This window comes from Bactrocera oleae, chromosome 3 (assembly GCF_042242935.1).
Source record: "Bactrocera oleae isolate idBacOlea1 chromosome 3, idBacOlea1, whole genome shotgun sequence".
NCBI classification, from domain to species: domain Eukaryota; kingdom Metazoa; phylum Arthropoda; class Insecta; order Diptera; family Tephritidae; genus Bactrocera; species Bactrocera oleae.
The window spans coordinates 53,570,956-53,598,745 of NC_091537.1; the positions used below are offsets into that span (position 1 = coordinate 53,570,956).

At 32.3% G+C, this 27,790-nt stretch overlaps 1 protein-coding gene and 1 long non-coding RNA gene across 11 annotated transcripts in view; one reads left to right on the plus strand and one right to left on the minus strand.

The window, feature by feature from the left end:
* The window catches only part of Ca-beta (Calcium channel protein beta subunit), a 440,977-nt gene that overhangs the window by 244,802 nt on the left and 168,385 nt on the right, over positions 1-27,790 (plus strand). Inside the window, exon 1 of one of the 9 annotated variants that reach the window (XM_036372637.2) lies at positions 13,289-13,425. The exons of 5 other annotated variants lie outside the window; for them this stretch is intronic. Coding sequence is in view for 2 of the 4 variants with exons in the window: in XM_036372650.2 (XP_036228543.1) it covers positions 27,128-27,157 (30 nt within the window). In the remaining 2 variants the exon portion in view is untranslated. Of the gene's footprint in view, positions 1-13,288; positions 13,426-21,562; positions 21,608-27,112; positions 27,158-27,790 lie in introns of those variants that run through there. 3 more of the 9 variants (XM_036372644.2, XM_070106636.1, XM_036372650.2) reach the window with 3 other exon arrangements.
* LOC118682813 (uncharacterized) lies at positions 1,929-27,461 on the minus strand. 2 transcript variants are annotated; one of them, XR_011395286.1, is made up of 4 exons: positions 27,396-27,461; positions 2,858-2,940; positions 2,634-2,768; positions 1,929-2,364 (listed from the first exon to the last, which is right to left on the minus strand). It is a non-coding gene; the product is annotated as an uncharacterized lncRNA (long non-coding RNA). The 2 variants fall into 2 exon arrangements; XR_011395287.1 differs by having other exon boundaries at positions 27,392-27,455.

Sequence of the window (27,790 nt, forward strand, 5' to 3'; positions counted from 1 at the left end):
CATTACCCATTCTTACGAACTTTGATTGGATTTTTCCCCATAGAAACGACTCAGCTCTCTAAGTACGCAGGGTTGCCAGTCTCAATATTTTGTAGTAATAAAAAATTAAACTTAAATATATTTGAAATATTTTTAAATTAATTTGAATACAATTATTTATAAACAGGTACATTACTTTTAATAGTTGGATTCTACATTTGATCTTTTACATTATGAAGAATTATAACTTAAAAATTAGATGTGTTCAAAACCTTGTATACAAACTGTGCAATGGTGGCCTTGCTCAAATGACAACAAAAGGGAACAACTGATTCCTATGTTGTCACTACGGGCATGACATTTGACAAGTTTCGTTTAATACGGACGGTAAGTACGGAAGGGCGGCACGTCGGTCACTAACTCCAGCATGATTCTGGTAATTCATTGTCGATTTTACTTTATTCCTTATTAGCAGTAGTATTCACACTAGCTTTGTTAATTCGTTAGTCGTTATTCGGTAGTTTTTTACGTGCATTTTGTTATTGTAAAATTAATAGAATATCGATAATTTTTTCGTTACTTGGTAACATCAAGCTATCAGCTGTTTGTTTTGGGTCGTAGCCCCCAAAGTTCATTTGATTCATTGCGAAAACATACATTTGCTGCTTGCCTTAAAGTTACACATTTTTCAAAAATAAGTATTTAATTAAATTGAATCTACTGTTTTGGAACAAAATTTGCCACACTACTGAGATAGAGCAAAAGGTATGTTTACAGAAAAGTGTTTTAATAAAGTATCAACTAACGAATTATCAGATTAACATGTCCGGTCTGAATACCCTTATTATTTTTTTTCTTTGATTCGTTTTCAAAATATGCAGGTATGGCAGCACTTGTTATTTGTTAATTTATACTTTAGCAACAAATCGAAGAAAGCAGAGGGTATGTCTGAATAAATGCTTTGCTTTATGTACTTCTCTCAAATTGATATGACGAATAGTGCTGGACCAAGCATTAAAAGATGAGAGTTACCAAAGTGTCAAGTGTCTGATCTTTGATTTGGATCTAATGGAGAAGTAGATATACTTATGGTCAGAGAATGACTGTGTGCTTAGCGCGCTCCAATTCTCTACCATTGCATCTCTAATAGTATAAAGCGTTATGTCTAGGACGTTTCTAAAGGACGGTCCTATATGGGTAGGTTTCTCACCTCGATTAGCTACCACTAGATTACTTTGTAAAATCAAATTGAGTAGGGACTCACCTCTCCCTTCTAAATTGGAAAATTTATGAAATTTAAAGCTGTGAGCCAACGGCAGCACTATTCTAAGAAAACCTCACAACTTATTTGAGAGAAAAAATGTCTGATAGTTCTTGTGAAGTTATGCTTGCTTGAACCTCATAAGAAAGAGCTTAAAAACGTCATCACGTAAGGTGAAAAGCGTACTGCTGTCCAACAGCTGTTTTATAAAAATAGACGAAAGAAAATAAAAAATGGACAGCCAAGAAAAAGTAAGTAATTTCGCAAATTTAATAATTTTGATGTAAATATAATATTTAATATTATATAATATTTATTTTTAGGCTTACAAAATGTGGTTTTATTTCACTATTTTCATCATGTGTATGTGTTATGCGATATCGGTTGTGTTTAAATGTACAACTCAATGCATGCGGTTAACAATTCATACTTTTGTTTGTTAATATGCAAGTTCTTGAAATAGTTACATTTATTTTGTATTGTTAAATGTTGAATGCATGTGTATTGCATGCATACTATGCTTCTTTGTGTGTGTTTTGTATTGTCTCGTATTTGATGTGTTCTAGTAATTGTTAGGATTATATAATATTTTCGTGTAAAGAATTCCCCAGATCCTTGAGAATGCGATTATTACATAATAAATATGTATACCTATATACTAAAATTACTGTTTTATTTAAGCATAAATATCTTTTTATTCGTTCATATATTATATACGTACATACATATTTACAAATAATTTTGTTGCCGAATTCTTTAACCACATATGCCGTTTTATTCACACTTAGTAATTTAAAAAAGTTCCTCCATTCTATTTCAATCAAATATTTTCAAATTTTATTAAAAATATTGCAATAAACCAAACATACACAACTGTTTATGTATTGTGAGGGTTGCTTTCAGACGTCACATATTTATGCTAAAATTATGAGCTTTTGAATTTACGGTAAACCTAAAATTCAAAACCCTTACAATAGTGAAGGTGGTAACTGTTGAGAGGGCATGTGTATGCTGTTAACCTGGAACACATCCTCTAACAACACTAGGATGCTTTTAACTTAAATACCCAAAATTTGTACAAAATTATTGATAAAGGGAAATTATTGAAGGGTTAAAACTTCCATCTGTAAAAAAATAAAGTATTTAGTTTAAAAAGTAGTAAAAAATATGGAAAGAACGATAATGTATACAATTTTACGAAAAATTTACAAAAATTTTAAAACTTCACAAACTTAAAATTGAAATATTTCCAGCAGTATTGGAGTTATCGATTTAGCTCAAGAAACTTTTTTTTAAGAAATTAAATTTCATGCAAGTTTTTCAGTTACATTTTTTCCATTCTTCTTGTCATTTACGCAAATTTTATGGAAAAATCATGTTTAGTGGCCCGTACCAGAGAACGTATACCATAGAGAAGGTTCATTGTAAGCCGATTGTCAAAATGGTCCGCTTGACGGAGGGTTACTCGCGAACTTAAGAGGATTTCACCACAAACAAATTATAAGCGGATTTCACCAGAGCTTTACCCCTGCGGAGCGCAAAATAACAGAATTAAGCATTTTGAGTGTTAAATGAGAAAAATAATGCTAATTTCAATGTTAAGAAATGTACGCTTACATATTCGTTTATTTACAATGCGCAAACGACTTTGCATATAATTTTAAGATATTCTGCATATACAGGGCGGCTCACGAATCGTGCTACAAAAATAAACCGTAATAAGTTTTATTTTAATCAATGCATTACATTTATTATTTCTTATTGTAAAAGAAGTGACCTCCATGCTCAGCCACGCATATGCGACACCTAATTAGAAAATTATTAATTACGAGCTGAAGGGTTGAAATCGAGATTGCCTCAATTATCTATTTAATGGACTGCTTCAGTTCAGTCAGATCTCTGGGTTTGATTTTGTACATCTCATACATCACATATGGGCAAGTGCAAAATCAACCCCTATTCATATACAACGCGGCATGCGTAAATGGAAACAAAGTCAACATGTCATCTGCATACATATTGGCAGATGTTTGTACAAAATATTTGAATATTTACATACTTACATTCTTTGACAAATACAGTCAATCCCGGTTAAGTGCCAAAACCAAAGATGCAGATTTTTTGTGCTTTGCAGTAATAAGCGATTGTGGTACCAAAAAATAATAATTTCTATGTATTTAAAGAAAAACGTGAGATGCAGCAAGACACAGGCAGATAAAAGGGATTGGAGAAGTGGTATTTAACCGTTGTTTACTGTATGCTTAAATCAGAGGAATATTGAAATTTTTTTTAAAAAGTTTCTTGAATTGTAAACCGACATATATACTATGTTGTCACTTTTATTCTAAAATATTTTAATACTCATATCAGCGGGGATGTAATTTTTCCCTTCTAGAGGGAACATCAAAAATTTGTTCAATTTCTGATTTTTAGCTTTTGCCATCGTCACGAAAAGATGCTTGTAGGCAAACGCATGCTCGAGGAGATGTGAGGGTATTTGTTTTTATGAATGAAGCGAGGTTGCTTGTTGAAAATACACTAGCGTTTATGAATGAAAATGTTGTGTAATTTACTATAAATTTGAGCTTTGTCTATTTGGCTGACATATAGACTTGTGACCATTGTTTTTTTTTTTTGTAGAACAATGTTTGTAGTTTAGTGTATTGATAAGTGATAAAATCATGATTTGAATTTTTCATATAATGCTCAGTCTTACGTGCAAGGTCGTACAGGCAGAGAACGTATGTTATGGAGAAGGTTCAATTGCGGACCAGCGTGTGAATTGTCAAAACCTAACAATATTTTAATAGTGAATTTCACCGCAGCTAGCTCGGAAGGAGAAATTTTAACAGTGGCGAGGGTACAGAGCTGAGCATTCAATGAAAATTATGCTCAGAGCCTTTTGGCTCATATTTTTATACGCTTGTATGCAAACATATTTTTTGATTATGCGCATTTTTATGAATGCATGCAAAACTGAAAAGGCTAATTAAATTATGGAATTTTCAAAATATTATTATTATATTATAAATTTATTAAAACATATACATATGTACATCTTTTATCATATTAATCTTACATAGTCATATGTATATCTGCACATGCTCATTTGAATGTATGTATTCAGAAATTCAAATCATGATATTATCACTTATCAATACACTATGTGTGCGCGCTTTGATTTATAGGTATACACAAGTAATATTTTTAAACTATACGATTTAATTTTATATTTATTAACAATTGTATGCTTAATTTACATTATTTCATTTGAATGTTTGCTTAAGAACTAAACTAAACTCCCGATAACAACTTCTACCTTGATTGTTTTTACTCATATCGTATGAGAGCGTATTAGAGATATTTATGATTTGAGTGAGTGTAGCAATGTCACTCCTCCCATCTAAAAATATTGCAATGTCCTCATTGCAGTTTTTTGTTTTTATTATTTACAAAATGTGTAGAATTAAAAAAAAATTAACAAATTCATATAATTCTCAATAATATTACAAAATTTTTTTTTTTTTTTTTTTTTTTACAAAATACTTAAAACTATTAATTAAAAACATAAATCAGTTATACATATTTTTTCTTTCTTTTAAATTGGCTTTTATATTTTCTTAGTTTCCTGTTTTTAAACTTTACTACATGATGTTCCCCATCAGGTTCGGTTTGAACAAGCCGTACATTTTTATAAGGGTTACTAATCTTATCCAATCTTTTCCTAGAGGTTTCGGCGCTAACAAAATTCGTATCTATTTCTTTTTCTTGTCGGTTTTGATATATGTTATTTATCCTTCTTCTTTTAATTAATTGGGGATTGGTTTTTGGATGTTTTCTATTTTTTATATATTTTACGGACTTTCACCGGTAGTGGAATGAGAAATAATATGGTTGTAGGTAAATAATGCTTGTTCAATTTGAAGGTATTTCAACTCTTTATCCCCAGAACTACAAATAATTCGCAATTTTTCATTCATTGTTTTATGAAACCGCTCAATGTCACCAATACCAGTTTTCCCAGTTGTGACTTCGACTGCTATATTCAATTGTTGACACCACTGCTTTATGCTAACATTATTGATACCTTGGTCCTGGTCTATTTTTAATGTCTTCGGAGGTCCCATAAAATTAAAAATCTTTAGGAGAGCTTTCTTAGTTTCTAACCAATTTAAAGCTGATACTTTTTCAGCTGTCGCAAATTTGGAAAACAAATCAATACATGTTAGATAATTTTCATCATCCCATTTCCAAAAGTCTACTACAAACTTTTCTCGAGTCTCATACACAGGAGGCGTAACTTTAAATGGTAATTTGTTCGAGATGTGGTCGTTTTTTTAATGGTTGCATAACTCACATTCATTAATTATTTTAGTTATCTCTTTAAGGTAATTAGGGTAATAGTATTTTTGTTTGAAACAGTTTGCTACTTTTTCGATTCCTTGATGCAGTCCTTCGAGGTGAATTTCTAATATTTTGGATTTGAAGGCAGAATAATCTTCAATATTTTCTAATTCTTTCATGGTTCGGTAAATTTTAAATCTGTTTGAAGTAATTAGAGTTTTATAAATGTTTTGAAATTTTACAAATTCGTCGTCATCGGTCATAAGTATTGTTGTATTTTTGTTTAACAAATGAGTTTTAATTAAGTCCTTTATATATTCAGTTGTTAGTTCCGTATAATATATAGTAGTAAGTAGTTGTTAGAAAATATTTTGCATGTGTTAGTACAATTTTGGTTAGATCTTATTAGCTTAATTTGGTTTTTGAATACGTTCAATGGCCTTTCGGCAATTCTAATAAACTCGCCGGAGTCTTCGTCAGCGCAATGGATTGTGGCTACATTCGAAGCAGTTTCTTCATTAACGTTACATTCTTCAATTCTAACCCGAGATAGCACATCGGCAACATTATTTTCTTTACCTGGAATGTATTTAATATCAAAATCGTATTCATTCAACCTAATCTTCCACCGTTGCAGTTTTGCATTTGGCTCTTTTAAATTATGTAACCATTGCAGAGGGCGATGATCACTATTCATTAAGAATTTTGCCGTATAAATACGGTCTAAAGTATTTCGTAGCCCATACCATTGCCAAGAGCTCTTTTTCTGTTGGGATATCGGATGCCCATTTTGGCTTAACACTGCTCCTAATGCTACATTAGAGGCGTCTGTCGTTAACGTAGATAACTTCTCGTAATTTGGATACGCCAGTATCGGCTCTTTTGTTATTAATAACTTAATAGTTTCTATGGCTCTGATAAATTCTTTATCTGAACTATTCACCACATTGCCTTTCTTTAAGCAATTCGTTAAAGGCTTTGTTATTTTTGAAAAATTTTGAATAAATTTACGGTAAAATCCCGCTAAACCCAAAAATTGTTTTATTTCCTTTTCCGTTTTGGGAATTGGATAATTTAAAATTGCCACGACTTTATTTGGATTTGGTTTTATGCCAGTAGGGGTAATAACATGGCCCTCGGTTTCTTGTTTTAAAAATTCGCTTTTGTCCGGCTGTACTTTTAGATTCGCTTCAGCTAATCTTTGAAACACTTTATCGAGCGATTCGATGTGCTCTTGCAGAGATGTACTGAAAACTACTATGTCATCTAAATAAACCATGCAATCTTTCCCAATTAGACCTTTCAAAACTGCATTCATGAGCCTTTGGAAAGTGGCTGGTGCATTTTTTAAACCGAATGGCATTTTCAAAAATTCGAAGTGGCCAATTTGAGTAGAAAAAGCGGTTTTTTGTCTATCTATAGGATCCATTTCGATTTGGTGGAATCCTTGCGCCAAATCAATTGTCGTAAGGTATAGACATTTACCTAACTTGTCAAGTATCTCGTCCATATTTGGAACGGGGTACTTGTCATCCACAGTGATATTATTTAACTTTCGGTAATCTACAACGATTCTCCATTTTTCTTTACCTGAAACATTTAGCTTTTTAGGCACCACCCAAATCGGTGCAGAATAAGGAGAAGTACTGTGGAAAATTATTTTTTGTTCTAGCATATCTTTTATCTGTTTATTTACTTCCATTTTATGTACTATAAGATTTAACATATATTGGATCTTCATGAATAGTTTTAATATTGTGTTGAATTTTGTGAGTGAATGTAAGTTTCTCACCTTCTTTGTAAAATAAGGTTTTGTGTTTCCCCAGCAATTTATTAAATTTTTGCGATTCTTCATTATTTAAATGGTTGAGTCTAAATTTGGCAGTAAATTTGTCATCATTAACATTTAACTCGGTTAGTAAGTTAGTGTGAGTATAATTTTTAACATTGTTGAAAAATTTGTGTATAAGTCCTTGTAAACTAATTGTATTATTTTTTAAATCGATCTTAGAGTTGAGCTACGAAGTGTATTGTAACCTATTAATCCGTCGTAACTATCGGAAAAATTATAAACGTATAACATCATTTTGTGGTTATGGCAATTGTCGAAAACTTCTTGAATCTGTTTAAGTAATACTTTTCCTGTAGCTGTTGTTAGTAATATTGGTTTAATTTCAAAGATTCTACTACTAAGAACTTGGGGCTTAATTAAACTGACAGAAGCCCCGTATCTATCAAGAACTTCATAAATTTACCTTCGATCTTTAACTCGATCGTGGGCAGTCCTCCGAGGCTTCTAATTGAAAATTTGACTGCTCAAATTCCATTGGTTGAGGAGCGCCATATCGCCTTATTCTAGATTCATTCGAATTAAGTTCATTTTGCCTTCTTATTTGTTGCGAATTTATTTTAGGTACATTATTAGTATTAAGCGCACTAAAATTATTTCTGTTAGTATAACTATTAGGAGAATTTAAAGCTGTATTCATTTCTAGGTAATAATTCCACTCATTTGGATTTGAGTGATAAAAATGATTTGAGTTATTAGGTGATAGGGTATATCCTCGATAGTTATTGCCATGAGAATAGTCAAAAAATCGATTTTCACTAGGTGGAAAATGTTGAAACTCGTTACCATTTACTCTATTTGAATTTATGTAAGAAAGGTTGGAAACTCTGGGAAATAGGATGTTTCTTTGGTTATAATTTTGTTTGCTTTTGTTTAGTCTTCTATCAACTTCAAATACATTATTTTCTTTCAAAATTCGTATTGCTGACTTAAGGTCTGTTACTAAATTTTCATTTATTAATGCAGTTAAATAATTTGGCAATTCCCTTTTTAATGTCTTTAAACTAATTTTATCTAGCTCTTTATACAAAAATGTTTTGGTGGAAATATTTTCATTTTTTAATTTGATACAATCTTTTACTCTACATACTTCTATGTTAATTTCTTCGCACAATAATTTTACGTTATTCTTAAATTTTATATTACTTATTTCCAAAATAAGAGTAGACACAGTGTATGTTCGCCAAATTCGTCAATGAGCAATTGTCGTAGTGTTGTCCAATCACATGGTTGCTCCCGTCTTACAATATCCAGAGCAGAATCTCTTAGAGTGCAGGTAACGCAGTTGAAATAAAATGCAGCCTCTTCTAAAGAGATTGTTGTGTACCGAGGTACAATGCTGTCGATGCTGTCGATGTACATCGCTAAGTAGTTTATGTTGCTGTCAAACGGTTGAATCAGCCTAATGGTTTGCATGACGAGATCGCGCTTATCTTTTCCTTCAGTCATTATTGTTTCTTTATTTATATTAAGAGACCTCAATTTTTTGTCTACAACTTCTAACTCTTCTTCGACGCTGCTCATTTATAAGAGCAGATATTTATAAGAGCACATATATGTATATATGACATTGCCGAAAAAATAATGCATTCACAAACCAACATATATACATATGTATATGCGTACACATGTAACCATGTCACCCGCAAAAACTACAAACATTGTTCTGCAAAATCAACAATGGCCACAAGTCAATTTATAATATATGTATGTATTGTGTGCAAATCACACAACAACATTTTCATTCGTAAACGCAGGCGTACTTTCAACAGGCAACCTCGCTTCATCCATAAAAACAGACATCCCCACATCTATTCGAGCATGCGCTTGCCTACAATTGGCTTTTCGCGACGAAGGCAAAAGCTAACAAGTAAGGAAGAGCTAAGTTCGGATGTAACCGAACATTTTATACTCTCGCAAAGTCAAATGGTATACTCGTTTGAGATCTCTTTGTGGATTGGCTGATATTTTCACAAGGTGGCATACTTCAAACGTATTATTCACGCAAAGTTTTACCCCGATATAATCACTGTTGCTTGATATGCATAGTGGAAAGTGAAAGGATCAGATGGAATTATATGGGAAATAGGCGTGGTTGTAGTCCGATTCCGCCCATTTTCGCACTATAACATAGAAATAAGAAAATAACGTTATGTACCGAATTTTGTTGAAATTGGTTAAGCAGATCTCAAGATATGGGTTTTCACCTAAAAGTGGGCTGTGCCACGTCCACTGTCTAATTTTGAACGCGGTTCCTATAAAGTCATCTTATACTATCCCCGAGATAAAATTTAATGTTTCTGGCGTGTTTAGTGCTTGATTTATCGCGCTTTTAGCAGTTTTTAACAGCACCGTTATATGGGGAGGGGTGAAGTTGCCACCCGATTTCAACTATTTTCACACCGTCCATAGAAGTGCTAAAAATAATTGCTTCCAGTGAATTTTGTTATTATAGCATTATCGGTTTAGGAGATATGCAAATTAAACCTATTAGAGGCGGGACCACGCCCATTTAAAAAAAAAATTTAACTGCAGATGTCCCTTTCTAATGTGATCCTGTGTCCCAAATAACAGTCTTGTATCTTATTGCGGAGCTTAGTTATGGCAATTTATTTTTTTTTGTTTAATCTCGTTTTGTGGGCGTGGCAGTAGTCCGATTACGCCTATCTGCAATACCAACCGTCTCAAGATTCCAAGAAACATGTCTACCAAGTTTCATAAAGATATCTCAATTTTTACTCAAGTTACAGTTTGCACGGACGGACGGACAGACAGTCACTCGGATTTCAACTCGTCTCTTCATCCTAATCATTTATATATATATAACCCTATATCTAACTCGATGAGTTATATGTGATACAAACAACCGTTAGGTGAACAAAACTATTATACTCTGTAGCAACAGGTTGCGAGAGTATAAAAATCATAAATTGAACAAATGTTTGATGTTCCCTCTAGAAGGAAGAAAAGTTTCAATATTCCTCTGATTTAAGCATACAGTAAACAACGGTTAAATACCACTCCTCCAGTCCCTCTCATCTGTCTGTGTGTTGCTGCATCTCACGTTTTTCTTTAAATACATAGAAATTATTAGTTTTTGGTAGCACAATCGCTTATGTACTACAAAGCACAAAAAATCTGCATCTTTGGTTTTGGCACTTAACCGGGATTGACTGTATTTGCCAAAGAATGTACATATGTAAATATTCGAATATTTTGTACACACATCTGCCCATATATATGCAGATGACATGTTGACTTTGTTTCCACTTACGCATGCCGCGTTGTATATGAATAGGGGTTGATTTTGCACTTGTCCATATGTGATGTATGAGATGTACAAAATCAAACCCAGAGATCTGACTGAACTGAAGCAGTCCATTAAATAGATAATTAAGGCAATCTCGATTTCAACCCTTCAGCCCGTAATTAATAATTTTCTAATTAGGTGTCGCATATGCGTGGCTGAGCATGGAGGTCACTTCTTTTACAATAAGAAAAAATAAATGCAATGCATTGATTAAAATAAAACTTATCACGGTTTATTTTTGTAGCACGATTCGTGAGCCGCCCTGTATATTTATGGAGAATATCTTAAAATTATATGCACAATCGTTTGGGCATTGTAAATATACGAATCTGTAAGCGTTCTTAACATTGAAATTAGCAATATTTTTCTCATTTAACATTCAGAATGCTCAATTCTTCTAATTTGCGCTACGCAGGGGTAAAATTCTGGTGAAATCCGCTTATGATTTGTTTGTGGTGAAATCCCCTTAAGTTAGCTCGCAACCCTCCGTCAAGCGGACCATTTTGACAATCGACACACCATGAAACTTCTCTATGATATACGCAGAGAATGTAGATTATAGAGAAGGTTCACAATGCGGCCATTATCAAAATATTTCACTTTACGCAGGGGAATGGAAACGATGAGCGTATTTCACCACTTTTGGAAGGGTACTGAAAACGATGAGCGTGTTTCACCACAGAAAATTATTGGCCACAATTAACATCAGGGGACCGAAAAATAGCAGAATTGAGCATTTTCAGTGTTAATTAAGAAAAGTAATGCTAATTCCAATGTTAAGAAATGTACCCTTACAGATTCGTATATTTACAATGCGCAACGACTTTGCATATAATTTGAAGATATTCTGCCTATACAGGGTGGCTAACGAATCGGACTACAAAATTACACCGTAATAAGTTTCTTTTTAGTCAATGCATTACATTTATTTTTTTTATTGTATAGAAAATGTTATTTTATTTAAACAATTAATTATTCTCCCATGCTCAACTACGCATATGCGACACCTAATTCGGGGTTGCCTCAATTATCTATTTAATTGACTGCTTCAGTTCAGCTAAATTTCTGGGTTTGATTTTGTACAACTATTGCTTGACATAACCCGATAAGAAAAGACCAAGCAGTACCAAATATTCATATACATAATATATGTATAATTATGTGTGCATGTAAACAAATATGAAAGTGCCCATTATAATTATTAATTTGTCTACATGCAACATATTATATGTATTTAAGTATGTACACTCATTGTTTCATGCGAAATCTCCGTTGCCACGGACAACCAATGGCCGAAGCTCGCGTTTTTAGTTTTCTTGTCAAAGAGTCACTGTGTCGAAGGACTGGCGCGACGACAAAGCGTCACAACATTGTGTTGTTGGTAGAAAATCCGAGCTATGCCGAAAAAAATAAGCAACGGCCGCCGATTGTCATTGCTTCCCTTGCCGCTCTAACAGCTTTGCGTACAAATCATCGTAAATATGTATGTTTATATATGAGCATGCATACATATTGACGCAGATTTTTGTGAGGCACAAAAAATATTTTAAAATTGTAAAATATTTTAAATCGACAAAAGCTTTGTTGCCAGTTTTGTCAATTTTTTCTGTGTTTTGTGGGTTTGCGGGGTTGCAACTTTTCTCTTCGAGAGGGAATATCAGAAATTTGTTCAATTTATGATTTTTAGCTTTTGCGAAAAGATGCTTGTGGCAAACGCATGCTCGGAGAGATGAGAGGGTGTTTGTTTTTATGAATGAAGCGAGGTTGCTTGTTAAAAGTACGCCTGCGTTCATGAATGAAAATGTTGTTGTTGTGTGATTTACTATAAATTTGGGCTTCACCTATTTGGCTGACATATTGACTTGTGACGATTGTTCTTTTTGTAGAACAAAATTTGTAGTTTTTGAAGGTGACATATTAACATGTGTACGAATATATGAATGTAGGTTTGTCATGTATATACTTATGTATGTATGTATATAGTAAAACATAGCAGATACATATACAGCTCTGTTCATGCGCCAATGTTAAAATTACTCCTTCCGAGCCGACTGTGGTGAAACACGCTCATCGTATTTTGTTACGTTTTGACAATTCACACGCTGGTCCGTAGTTGGACCTTCTCTATATTTTACATTCTCTGATATACGTTCTTTGGTAAGAGTTACTTGGTCGCATTTGGTACTTTGTTAGAGCGTTCAATTCTGAAATCAACCCGCCTTTAGTCAACGTGATGCCATGCAATTCCGCTAAGCTATAGAAATTTAATAATATAAAATCAGATATTTCGTGTATTTTCAACGGGAAATCTTTACAAGCCTCAGCACAGTACTTAAAATTAATATGAAGGCCTCAGACTTTCAGGGATTTTTTGTTTTTGGTTAAAATAGTTTAAAAAAAGTACCAGAATCAACACGTTTCGATTTTAATCATAAAGTCATAAAATGCTATTCAAATATTTAGCCAAAGTTCAGGTACCATAACTTATCACACTTAAAGTTGCTGCGTTTAAACACAGACTTCGGAAGTCACTGTATGTAGGAGGAACATTATGCGAGTAATATATGTACATATGTGTGTAAATGGAAGTTGATCCGAATGTAAAATGTGTGGTGTATATTGCAGTTTCGACTAAAATATAATATTAAATAAGTGATATGCTGATCTGTTACCATATGTGATGTAAATACAATAGTTCAAAGAGTGATTTAAAATTTTTAATCAGAATACTTAGAGATTTGTCTAAAAACTATAAAAATCAATAAGAGAGACCAAAGTGAATGGAACTTCTGATACACCTAATAACTATCACATTGTTTAGTTGAATATTTCTGTGATTTCATGAATTAAACCACATGCTTGAGATTATCGGAAAACTTGGGGAAAGTTTAGTATAGGAAAAGAGAGAAACTTTAAGGGAAAACTTTAGTATACCGTCCCAGGCTTTCTGGTATAAAATGGGTATGGGCGGATAGAGGAGATCCTCCAGATCAAGAATATATAGCCGCGCGAAGCTTATAGTTTTCGAGATATATACACTTATATATTTCCCTTTCATATCCACTAACACTTCACTAATTAGTTTGTACACATTTAGGGAAAACTTCAGTATACCGTCCCAGGCTTTCGGGTATAAAATAAGGGAAACACTTGGTTTAGCATCGCACGGTTTCCGGGTTTCAGGAGGGGTATTGTTGGATAGAGGAGATTCTCTAGATCACGAATATATATAAATATTGCCGCCGGAAACTTATAGTTATATAATAATATACTTATAGAGATATTTTCATTTTAAGTTGAAAATTTCACAAATTTAATTTTACAATTTCTTGATTTATGGTTAACTTTTGTTTTATATTATGCACATATTATACACTTCACTACGATGTTTCTATAAATTTATTTTATATTAAATATTTAAATATTTGCTTTAAATAAACATTTTATTTTTACACAAATTTCGTTATATGAACAAAAACAATTCTTATTTAAAGCAAATATTCAAATACTTAATATAAGTTAAATATGTGGAAACATTTAAGTGAAGTGTTAGTGTATAATAAGTGCATAATATAAAAGAAAAGTTAGCCATAAATCGAGAAATTGTAATATAAAATTTGTGAAATTTTCAACTTAAAATGCAAATATCTCGAAAACTATAAGTTTCGGGCGGCAATAATTATATACATTCGCATTATATATTATATATACACTTAAGCTATAATAACCAAATGCACTCCGGACAAATCTTTCTAACAACCCTGCCGATGGGGTGCAAATGGGTGAAATTGGGCGATAACCCCGACAACACCCATGTAACCGTTTTCATTTAAACTACTAAAAGCGCGATAACTCATTAAATAAACAAGTCAGAGACTATAAATTTTATATATAGGATGTCATTATCGAAGCCAAAACAAAAATTGGCCAATGGACGCTGCATCGCCCACCTTTAGGGGAAAACTTGTATCTTAGGATATACCCGACCGATTTTAACCAAATTTGGGAAATAACATTACCCATGTCTATGTTACATTGCGAAAATGGGCGAAGTTGGATTACAAGCACCTACTTCCCATGTAACACAAATTTAAATTCCATCTGTGTTTTTGACTTTTCCGTAGATAAATCAAGCACTAATGAATATATCAAAAAAAAAAACTTTGCTCAAAGAGTGCGTTCCAGATATGCCATCTCAAGTCTAAAAATTGTAAAAGTCGGACCATAACTGTTCAAGCCCCCATATAACCCCAGTGCCCATGGTTGACTTTTTTGCGAAATTATCGTTCAATGTAGAGAGATATATAATTAGAATTAGGAGAGAATCCTTTCCTAATAATACTATGCCTGTATGTCAAAAATGGATTGAATTGGGTCAATACATTCCTTAGCCCCCATATTCCTAATATAAAGATTTTCGACCTTCGGTTGACTTTGTACCGCATATATCGGCCAATGTGTGAATTATCTTAATAGTATTAAGTGGATGTGTTTTTCTAATAACGGTTCTTCTAAAAAGGACAAAATCGGATGAAAAATTGCCCTAGCCAACATATAACTAATATCAGGATTTTCAAACATCATATATTATATTGTTGATGGTATGTTAGGTACCTGCATGAAACTCAGAGAGAATTATTTTATGTAGAAAGACCAATTCTGATTTTCAACGGTCAGAATCAGAATCTGATTGGATTTTCGTCTTTTTGAACAATACAAAATCAATTTTCGAGCTGACTAATATGTTGCTATTGATTTACTATTGTGATGAAACTTGCAAATGAATAAATTTGGAATCGTTTGATAAATTTATAATACTGAATAAAGTCTACTAAAGTTTGCAATGAGTTCCGCTATTTTAGCTTTTATTTTGTTGGAAGAAAATAGCAACGAAAAATTAAAAGGAAGGCAATAAAAGATCACAGTAATTCACTTGATGTACCAGGAAAGTCGCATGTGAACTTGACTTGCATTTACTTGTATATTTCTATACATGCTTACTTCACATTTTTATATCACACTATCGACTGACCAAAAACGCATTTGGGTGTTAAATTACGTTTATTACGTTTTGTAAATCCTCTTAAAATAACTGGATTTTTTCCATAAACTCAAAAATTATGACATTTTGTGTTTTATTCTTATATTTTCCCCTTAGAAATAAAGATAAATTAAATCATAACAATAATATAAATTAATTTCTTAAGTTATATTATCTGTCAGCGACTATTAGAAATAAAGATAAATTAAATCGTAACAATAATATAAATTAATTTCTTAACTTATATTATCTGTCACCGACTATCCTCTTGCTTTGTTTCTGATAACGAAACCGATAAAATTGGTTTCCATGACACCCAAAACGGTAAAATTTCTCTGTTTTGAACGTCGAACCAATAATATCTGAATTTATGACCCCTACTACATTTTTTCATAGGTTTCAATTCTGATTCCGACAACTATCAGATTCTACAACACCCATGAATATGTGCGATATCGTTAGAAAGCTTAAGTGATTTTATAATATTGGTTGTACGATAGTTTAACGCCTAAAAGTTTTGAATTTAGTATACCAAATACTAAATTCCCATATATATGTATTTTACATGTATGTAAATATATTCCCAAAATGATTTTTGTTTTTTTTACAAACATTGTGCGGAATGTGTCATGTGGGTCCCTATGTGATTTGTTTATTCAAAAAATTGTTTGAAAATGTGTTCTCGAATATACATAACAGCGTTAAAAGTAAATGTAACAAGCTTGTATCTGGCTATAAACCATTTAGATCTGTCAAAATGTGTGATATTTTAATGCACTTAAGTGGAAAAATCTCCTTAAAGTATCTAAAATCCCTAATATAAAGGATTCCCATCCTCTGGTTGACGTTTTCCACGTCATCGGAGTATATAACTTTTAGCGCTTTCGGCTGAGTTCATATCACATAGTATAACCTATTTGATCTCTTTAATAGAACTTTAGCAGATGCGAATAAAACTAAGGTAGTCCATAACCTAATATAATTTAATAAAATATAAAATTGTATTGTAATACATTCAAGATTTCAACGGATCATGATTCTTGAATTTTGTCGCTATAGTTTTTGATAAAGGTATTTCCAATAAGAGTGAAATGATTAAAAAAAAAACACATTAATTGTCAAGGAAATTCAAATGATTTTTTTTATTGTAATGTAAAGTACAATCGTTACAATTAAGATCTGAATATATAACATCATTCAAATGGCCTCCACGACTTCTTTTGCAGGAACGAATTCGATGAACCCACTTTTTGAGTACTTTTTCAACTAAATCAAGTCGTATGTCATGAATAGCACGTTCAATATTGACTTCTTAAGCTTGAAAAGAGCCTGTTTTATTGCTAAAAACCAATGACTTCAAATAACCCCACACGAAGTAGTCTAATGGTGTCTTCTTGGAGGCCATTCGCGTCGGCTTTAGAATACCCTCCCAGGATTTCGTGGATGAAATGGTTATGGGCAGTTAGAGGAGGTCCTCCAGATCAAGAACATATATAGATATAGCCGCGGGAAACTTATAGTTTCCGAGATATTTGCTTTTAAACTTGAAAATTTCTGCTATTTAAAGTACATATTTGTTCGATTCAAAGTGAATTTTACACTTATATTTTCACTTTTATATCCACTAACACTTCACTAATTCGTGGTTTTTTGTCATATAGTGCAAAAATAGATTTAATTCAATATTTAAATTATTTAATAATTCACACAATAATAAAAGGGTTGCAAAATGACAAATAACCAGTGTTATCATTCTAAAATATTTTCCAGACGCAGAAAACCATTATCGTTGATGGACAATAATAAATCTTTTAGTTTTTTCCTTCACTTTGATTGATCAATTTTTTTGAAGCGTGGCCGAAGGCCGCCACTTCACTATTTGTGGCATCATCTATTTACTTTATTTCTTTCAGTTCAATTACAAAAGATATCGATAAGGTAACACTGGTTATTTGTCATTTTGCAACGCTTTTGTTATTGTGTGAATTAATAGAATTGGACAATAAGTTAAATATTTAAACAAAGTGATTTTTGCACTATATAATGTAAAATGAATTTGTACAAACGAATTGGTGAAGTGTTAGTGGATATAAAACTAAAAAATTTAAGCTGAAAAACTACGTACTTTAAATAGTTGAAATTTTAAAGTTTAAACACAAATATCTCGAATACTATAAGCTTCCCGCAGCTATATCTATGTATATTCTGTAGGATCTTCACTATCATCCCATACCCATTTTATTCCCAAAATCATGGAACGGTATTCTAAAGTTTTCCCTGCCAATCAATGCCATAATTTCTTGGAATTATCGAATCTCTAAACTTTTCTCGCAAAAATTAGCTGTGTAGCACGTAGGCCCGACTTATTGAAAACAGATGTTATCAAGAACAACTTCTTCCAATTGCGGCCATAAAAAGTTGGTTACAATCGATCTATATATCTCCATTGACAGAAACGGTGTCACCAGCTGAAAGATGATTCCACCAGACCAAAAAACACACCAAACTTTTAATTTAGGTGAATGTAATGGTTGTTTATGAATAATATGTGAATTTTCTTCGCACCAGAATTGACTGTTTTGTTTATTTACTGCACCACTCAGATGAAAGTGAGCCTCATCGAAGAAGATGATTTTCTTAAAAAAATCGTTATCGTTTTCAAGTTATTCCAAGGCAAAATCAGCTAATTCACGACGTTTACGCTGGTCCAATGGCTGCGGGGACATTTCCACAATGGAAGGTGACCGAAGCCGAGCGTAAAGCAGATCAATGCAAGAAAACAATGTTGAAGCGTTTTTTGGCGCCCACTCGCGGTGAAATGGCGCATATTATTCAGTTGATTTTCGATTGATTGTTTGATTACATGTAATTTTGAAAATATGGATATTAACATATTAATAGGTGCATTTTTTTCTGGCCCTGCTCTGGGGGGTCAAAAAACTAAAAATTACCATAATAGAATAATAATTGAAAATCTATGATTAAATTTTTATTCATGTATATTCAAACATTTTTGCCGATAACGTTTTAAATCTCTATACAAATGGTGAAATTCACCAAATTCATCCCGCTTTATATTTATGGTATGCTTTCCAAACTCTTTATACCCTCAAAAGAGTATATTTAGTTTGCCACGGTATTTGTAACACCCAAAAGGAAACGTCGGACATTAAATGATCACCATGATGAGCTGAATCGATTTAATCATGTTCGTCTATCTATCTGTGTGTATAAACACGAACTAGTCCCTCAGTTTTGAGATATCGATCTGTGTATAAATCAAATTCTTGTATGGAAACTTCGTTATTGGTAAAGGGTGTTCAAGCTTCGGTGCAACCAAAGTTAGCGTTATCACCGAGCTGGAACGGTTGTTTGTATCACCTAAACCTAATCAGGATAGACATGAAGTTATACATACATATATATAAATGAATTCCGAGTAACTGTATGTCCGTCCGTTTGTCTGTCTGTGCAAGCAGTAACTTGAGTAAAATTTGAGATATCGTCATGAAAACATATAAATTGCCATATCTACAACGACAACGTACAACGAATAGCAAGAATGAATTAATAATTTTTAAAAAGTGGGTGTGGCCCTGCCCCTAAATCGGGTTAATGTATGTATCTCCCAACCATTCAAACTGAAATCGGATGATAACACCCACTCGGTAACGGTTTTGTTTCAAACTACTAAAAGTCCATAAAATCAATAACTAAATACGCCAGAGACATATAATTTTACAACCGAGATAGTACGAGAGGGGGTGTCAAACCACATATATTCGAACGTAGTAGACCAATTTCAACCAAATTTGGTACATACGATTATATTGACATTCCCATGTTACAGAGCAAAAATCGGACTGAAACCACGCCTACTGCCCATATAACACACCTTTAAATTCTATAGGATTTTTTATTTTCCAAAATACAAATTAAGCACCAATTAATATATCGGGATACAACTTCGCGCGATTATTGCCTGTAGGGTATGCCATCTCAGGTCTAAAATATTTTAAATCGGGCCAAAACTATTTAAGCCCCCAGATACCGGGAATGTGAACCCCAGGGTCTATGGCTGACTTTTTACTGAAAATATCAGCCTATGTGTAAGATATAGAATTGAAATTAGGAGAAAATCATTTCCTGATAATAGTATGTATGCTAGAAAAGGGTTGAATCGGGTCAATGTTTCCCTTAGCCCATTTATACCTAATAGGAACATTTTCGAACTTCCGGCTGACTTTCTACCCCATAGATCCGCCAATATGTGAGTTCTCTTAATTAAATTAAGTGAGCGTGTTTTTCTCCTAACGGTGCATCTTTGTGCCTAAAATGGATACAATCTGGTGAAAACTTGCCCTATCCTTCATACAAGTATATCTAATATCAGGATTTTTAAACATTCGGTTGACTTTACTCCTTATAGTTATAATTAACTGAACATATAATATTGCATATACTTTAGTTTAATGCCAAAAATATCTGAAATTATATTATACTGATATAATTATTTCGATTCCGATCTTCAGGTTGTAGTTTACACATCAACTGAATATATTAAAGCCTCTGCGGTTAAGGTATGTCAGATATATCTCATTTTAGGACGATGTTAATATAATTTTCGCTGACGGGAAGTAAAATATAGTTATTAAAACTAATTAAGTATATGATCTATAATATAATTTAATGAAATACCAAATTTGATTGTATTTCACTTATGATTTCGTCAATTAATGAAGTTGAATTCTTTCGCAACATTTATTAATATATAGTTTGACACACCACTCATTGGTTATATCCGAACTTAGCCCTTCTTTACTTGTTTTGATAAGAGAAGGGAAATACTAAAAGATTTTGCATACCCTGTTCTACGACTATGGATTATGTATTTGCGGTATAGTCTTTTTATTTATTCTTTATACCTTTGCAAATATGTAGAAATGGTAGCACTTATTATTTGTTTTTATGCAACCTTTTTGTTATCGCACGAATAAGTCGAGTTTAAGAAAAGCTTCAATGATGATTTCTAGGTATTTGTGTACTATTTAATAAAAAATAATAATCTGGCAGACATAAAAGTGAACAATGTAAGTCTAAACATTCTTATAAATTGAAAAACTACATACTTTGAATAGTTGTATCTTTAAAATTTAAATGTAAATATCTAAAATATCTGCTACCCATTTTAATGATTGTATTCTAAAGCCCAGCCCCGTAGTGTTCTGGCCTGTCCCTGCACCAAGCTAAACAGCTGCTCAGGTGTTCTGAGTTGTACAGGTTTCAGTATTTTACGTAAAGATCGCGAGCGAGATAGTGGTGAACGCCTAATCTTCATACTGAACAACACTTTGCAATATCGTCTTATCGACGGCGACATCGACCAAAAGGAACTCGCCATTACTGTCTGGACATAGCTATCTGGTCAGGCGACATCTAGCTCAAATATTTAATATAAACATTCCCCCCTTTACATGTTGCCCTACAGAATATCACCCTAACATAGGTGCGCTGCTTCGTGGCGAAGCGTGGTGGCTACCTAGTGCCAATCATAGTGGGATGTATGATGTGTACAGATATGCGTATTTAAACTTTTAAAATATCAACTTACAAGAAAGTGCTGAAAAAGTTATTATATGGGTGAAATTTTGACGACTACGTTTCTGAATTAATTAAGCAAACATTCATCATGACCATTCTCATGTGAACTGCCTCAAAAATTTTAAATAAAAAACAATAATTTGGAATATTTGTTTACTTAATTTTTTAATATGAACAAAAAAGTTAACAGGATTATAGAATATGGTGCCGACTGCAATATTGGTGAGTTTTCTATTATTTTAGAATTCTTCTGTATAATTGATGAGCGATATAGTTAGAAACTAAATGTAATTAAATATATATACACATACACATCGCACACTAAATAAAAAAGATTCACAACTCAAAAATTTTCATGATAAATTTTTTTTCCATATATCAATTCGAAATACTCTAGCTACCTATGATATTTTATTGTCATCACTACCTTACTTTACTCGAAAATTATCCGTTAGGTCTACTTTTGTGTTAGTTGACGCAACGTTGCCTCGCTTGTTCAGTATCAACTAAAGAGTACTATATGTAAAATTTGCTACACAACTGCTATTGCTGAAATAATCTGTAAATTTGCTGCTGTATTCGAAGATATGTCTCTTCATCTTAAAAAAAAGGGATTTTAATCATCTGTACTATTTGTAATGGATAATTTTCTATGAAATAGTTGTGATTATCGCACTGTTATTCGATGTTTTAACTAAAAATTGTCTCTTAATTTCTCTGTTAAACTAGAAAATCAATAATATTTGAGTAGCACGCTCTTTAATGAAGATATTCTACATTATGGACGACTTTTTGACTTGTAAAATTTTAATAATTTTTACAGGAACTGATTTTGCTCCTCCTGAATATTTGCTATTTTTCGAATTGTGACTCATTTGTATTTAATGTGCGATATGTATAAGTTTATTGCTAAACTAACTATTCTGTGTTGCAATATTGTTTTCCGAATATCTAGACTTTCCGTGCCAGCCATTCCCAATTTTTTTTTTTAAAGAAATCTATTTCTATATGACAAAATATAACTGTTTCGTGGTAGATTTTGATTTTTACCGATAGAGTTTTCGCACTAGGTTGTTATTGCACAAACTTGCTATGATTTAGTGCCAATCTTCATGAGAAAAAGTTTCGTTTTGCGGAACGGAAGTTTTGTTCTCCACTGTGAGTATAAAGTCTGCAAAATTCATATTCAAACACCCTATGCTATTTTTTATCGAAATATAATTTTTAAACTAAAATTTATGAAATGATAACGAAATTTACATTATAAAATTTTTCATGTTACTATTGTATATACTGAGATATGTTGTATGTTGTATACTTGTATGTTACTGCTCTGAGAGCTGACGAGTTATAAAAAGGTACATTTTTTATACATTTACTAATGTAATATGAGGTTAAGAAATTTATACTTAATATACGTTTCGGTAGAGTACTTTATTCTTTAATAATACATTGGTTTAATTCTTATTAAAATTAAATTTTTAATTCTTATTTAAATTAAATTATAATTTCTTATTAAAATACTGGAAAACCGTGGCGTCAAAATGTTGTGTACCAGTTATTCAAAATTAGACTTCACTTTTGGTATTATCAGACTATCAATATGTACCTATATTAAGTGAAATTTCACAATTTTATGAAAATTGTTGGTATGTCTAGTTAAGGCATTAACCATCGGCAGTCAAAATCGATAATGAGACGAAAATAAAATTATCGATAGTCCCATCGATTGTTTTGCAGCTCTGGTCTCCATAATGAATTGTTTTCTACTAAGCACGTAAGCAATAAACGACTCTTCGATATTGTTGTTTCAGACTCAAAAAAAAAAGCTAAAAAACAAACTAACTGACTATGGGTGTGTTCGAGCTGCATAATAATTACCGCAATACTGCAACCTTGTAACTTGATACTCTGTTGCTGATGCTCAGCTGATATTCTGCTGCAATATTGTAGTTATTATTTCGCGCAAAACGTGTTACTTAGAAATGTGAAAGTTTCAATGTATGGTATATAATTGCAGACAAGATGTTGGAAAAGAAGGTCGCAATTTTTTGATAAATACCGCCCAAAGAAGACAAAGAAATCGGATTTTGTATTAAGAGGCAATCCTAGTGTGGCAGCCTAAAAAAGCGTCGATTTTTTATTATTTGGTATATTTATACATTTTTCAAGAATCCACAGTGAAGTTTTTGCAAAACAAATTACACTTTTTTTTATCGATTTTACGAGATCTCCGAAGGCGCCTAAAAAAGACCTCCACTACTGCAGTTTCATCGTCTGGTCCTCTCCGTGGATGAAACCGAAAAATAACGAATTTTCGCTAAATTATAGAAATTATTCTCCGTACAAATCAAACCCGATTAAAAACAAGTAAGGAAAGGCTAAGTTCGGATGTAACCGAACATTTTATACTCTCGCAAAGTCAAATGGTATACTCGTTTGAGATTTCTTTGTGGATTGACTGATATTTTCGGTAGAAGGTCAACTATAGGCACTGGGGTCCACATATTTAGTACTTAGGGGTTTGAACAGTTTTGGTTCAATTTTTGGCCGCAAGGTGGCATACTTCAATTGCATTATTCACGCAAAGTTTTACCCCGATATAATCATTGTTACCTGATTTGCATAGTGGAAAGTGAAAGAATCAGATGGAATTGAAAATGGTGTTACATGGGAAGTAAGCGTGGTTAAAGTCCGATTTCGCCCATTTTCGCACTATGACATAAAAACATGAAAAGAACGTTATGCACCGAATTTGGTTGAAATCGGTTGAGCAGATCTCAAGATATGGGTTTTCACCTAAAAGTGGGCTGTGCCACGCCCACTGACTAATTTGAACGCGGTTCCTATAAAGCCAATTTATACCATCTCAGAGCTAAAATTTAATGTCTCTGGCGTGTTTAGTGCTTGATTTATCGCGCTTTTAGTAGTTTTTAACAGTACCGTTATATGGGGAGTGGGCGGAGTTGCCACCCGATTTCAACTATTTTCACACCTGCTAAAAACATTTGCTTCTAGTGAACTTTGTTATTATAGCATTAGCGGTTTAGGAGATATGCACATTAAACCTATTAGAGGCGGGACCACGCCCACTTTAAAAAAAAAAGTTTTAACTGCAGATGCCCCTCCCTAATGTGATCCTGTGTACCAAATAACAGTCTTGTATCTTATTGCGGAGCTTAGTTATGGCAAGTTATTTGTTTTTGATTAATGGCGTTTTGTGGGCGTGGCAGTGGTCCGATTACGCCCATCTGCAATACCAACCGTCTCACGGTACCAAGAAACATGTCTACCAAGTTTCATAAAGATATCTCAATCTTTACTCAAGTTAGAGGACGGACGGACGGACAGACAGTCACCCGGATTTCAACTCGTCTCTTCATTCTGATCATTTATATATATATAACCCTATATCTAACTCGATTAGTTTTAGGTGATACAAACAACCGTTAGGTGAACAAAACTATTATACTCTGTAGCAACAGGTTGCGAGAGTATAAAAATTAATAATTGACAAAATGGCGACGTTTTTAAAATTGAATTTTACGCCAAATTTTGTTCGTTGTTGGCTTTTCAAAATTCGTTTTTTGGTCAAAAAACCGATTGGAATTATATTCAGAACGGGCAGAAAAAAATTTCATGATGTTCGGATCATTTGTCTTTGAGTTCTCAATTAACCGATTGCACATGTGACGTAGGCACTGTTGCCAGAATTTTCACATTAAACGTGATGCTTTCTCACTAAAGGCAACACTGCCGCAATAAATTCAGTTAAAGGTGAAATTGGTAACCAAGCCGTTTATTTTATAATTAATATCTAAGCTTTAAAAGTTATCGTAATTATCTTCTTTTTTTTTCTGAGCACATACCGATTTTTTTTAATTTTTAACAGGAAAAATATGATTAATGTAATTAGGGTGCATCTCTGCTTTGTTTTGTTTTGTTGCACTTATTTTTAATTTAGTGTATACATATGTTTAATTAAACAAGAAAATGTGATATGTATTGTATTGGATTTTTGCCTTTTGTTTTTTGGTTTTTATAATTAGAATGAAACAAAAAATAAATTCATTGTAGTTTTTTTGGGTAAGTTTAACCCATTTTTTTTTTATACATACGTACATATACAAATAAAAGAAAATGCAGAAACTAGAATTTTTCAGAAATTAGAATCACCTTAAAAACAAAGTGGATATAGGCGATAAAAGCGTTTTAATCCCGTGTCATATTTTATTACTGTTCCATCGCTTTATTTTGTTCATTGGTCGAAATAGTATCTCTTAACATTTTGATGAAAAGAACCTTAATTCATATTATTTAATAAAGCGTAGTTTAGCACTAAATCCCGTCATTAGTATTTGTAAATGTCAGAGTAATTTAAGTGTATCATCAACATAAAATAAACATATTAATATTTTTGTGTTGCTTTCTTTAACATACATCCAATAATTTACTGTATGTTTCTGAGTATTATGGAACTTTTTTACGCCCGAAAATTAGCGTACATTAATTTTAGCGTATATGAGAATGGTACCAGAAGTAAATACTTTTTTTAATGGAGCGAGGCGAGCAAAACGGTAAATGAGGATGCAATGAAATATCTTCGACTCTCTATAAATATTGTATATAGTAGACCTATATTGAGACATTTGCATTGGCCAAAATAGCAACAAAGCGGTTGAAAATTAGTTTTTTTTGCTTCCGGATCTACCACGATGCCCGTGTATTCGATACATATCACAATTGAGTCATTTCATTAAAAAAAAGCAATTTTATTAATATTTCTAAAATATGGATATTGTGATAATTTTATTTATCTAAATTTTATTATAGTGCTGAAATAGTATTGTATAAAAACCCTTATGTGCATTTCAACAAAAAAATTTAATGACCTAAAATATGGATATTGTGATAATTTTAATTATCTAAATAAGTTTAATTATAGTGCTGAAGTAAAATTTAATGACCTAAAAAATAGTTTGCATCAAAAAAAGTATCCTTAATAAATATCATATGGATCACCTAAATTGAAAACAGTCAATACATATAAAAGATGTTTTAAATGAATCCAATGAAGACTCTTAAATTTAACATTATCACTACTAAATAATTTTATTAAATAAACACGAATTTATCGTATGTGCCATCAAGTGGCAATATTTACAAAAATAAGCAGAATTCATAATTATTGTTGATATTTAGAAGCAATGCCCTAAGCCGAATTGGAAAAAAAAACAAAAAAAAAACGCTTTCCTGTAAAATTTGATATTTGCAACATACGATAGTTTCGCAAAAGGGGAACATTTTACTCATTCAACATTATTGTAAGATTCGTGTGAATAAATAAATCCCATGTGTTTATATTTTCATGCGACCGAAAAAGTCGCATCACGAATTTCGTGTGAATGAAAACTTATGTTCCAATTTCGATTATGTTATTGTGAACTTCAGCAATCTGTCACACATGTTTTTGTTTTGATTTATTGGCATTGAAAAAAAATTTGTTTATATAAAATCCAATTATGTGACTGTTTTAGCTTAAAATGGCGCTTTTATTTTTAATTATATACATATCTTCTTTGATCTAATTAGACCTTTTAAGTATTAGCTGTATAAATTATGCAGATAACAATTTTCCGTGCTCGTCCAATTTCCGTTTTCCACTACAGAAAAAAAATGCAGTGGTATATTTGAAGGAATAAATTTAAAAAACTTCTTGAATGGCACACACATTGAGCCCCGATGGTGCCCTCTGGCTATTGGAAGAATCATGTAAGTTCATCCGAAATACATGCATATTCTTGTTTTTTATTTTTAACCCTTTCCTCCTTGTTTTATGTTTTCAAATCTTTCCTATATCAGGATTTTCGACCTTAGTGTTGACCAAAAACGTCAACTTTATTTTACTAATAGGTCTTAGTTCATATATAAAACACACATAAAAAAAAAATTATATATACAATAAATGTATGATTAGGGAAAGATTTTGAATATGGGAGATTTTACCCACGTGAAGTTCACGATGAAAAAACACAAATTTGTGACTTTTTCCCTTGGCAATGGCGTTCACACAAAGTTTAGAATAAAACTGATTATGAATTCATATGTATAAAAAAATGTGTTTGAGTATTATCAAAAATTTTGAAACAGGTATTGGGTTATGCGTTTGGTTTTCAGAGAGGGCTCTACTAGAATTATTTCGCGTCGTGTTCATCTGTGGCTGTATTCATTTCAAAGGTAACTTCCGATGGGCAATACTTTGAACATAAATTGTGTAACAATTTTTTCACAATAAAGTCTTATTTTTAGAAAAAAACGCACGAATTAATGCATACACCCAATAGATGAGAGTTTGCTTTATAATGAAATGCACACATACTAATTTTAGAGTACTATATTTGAATG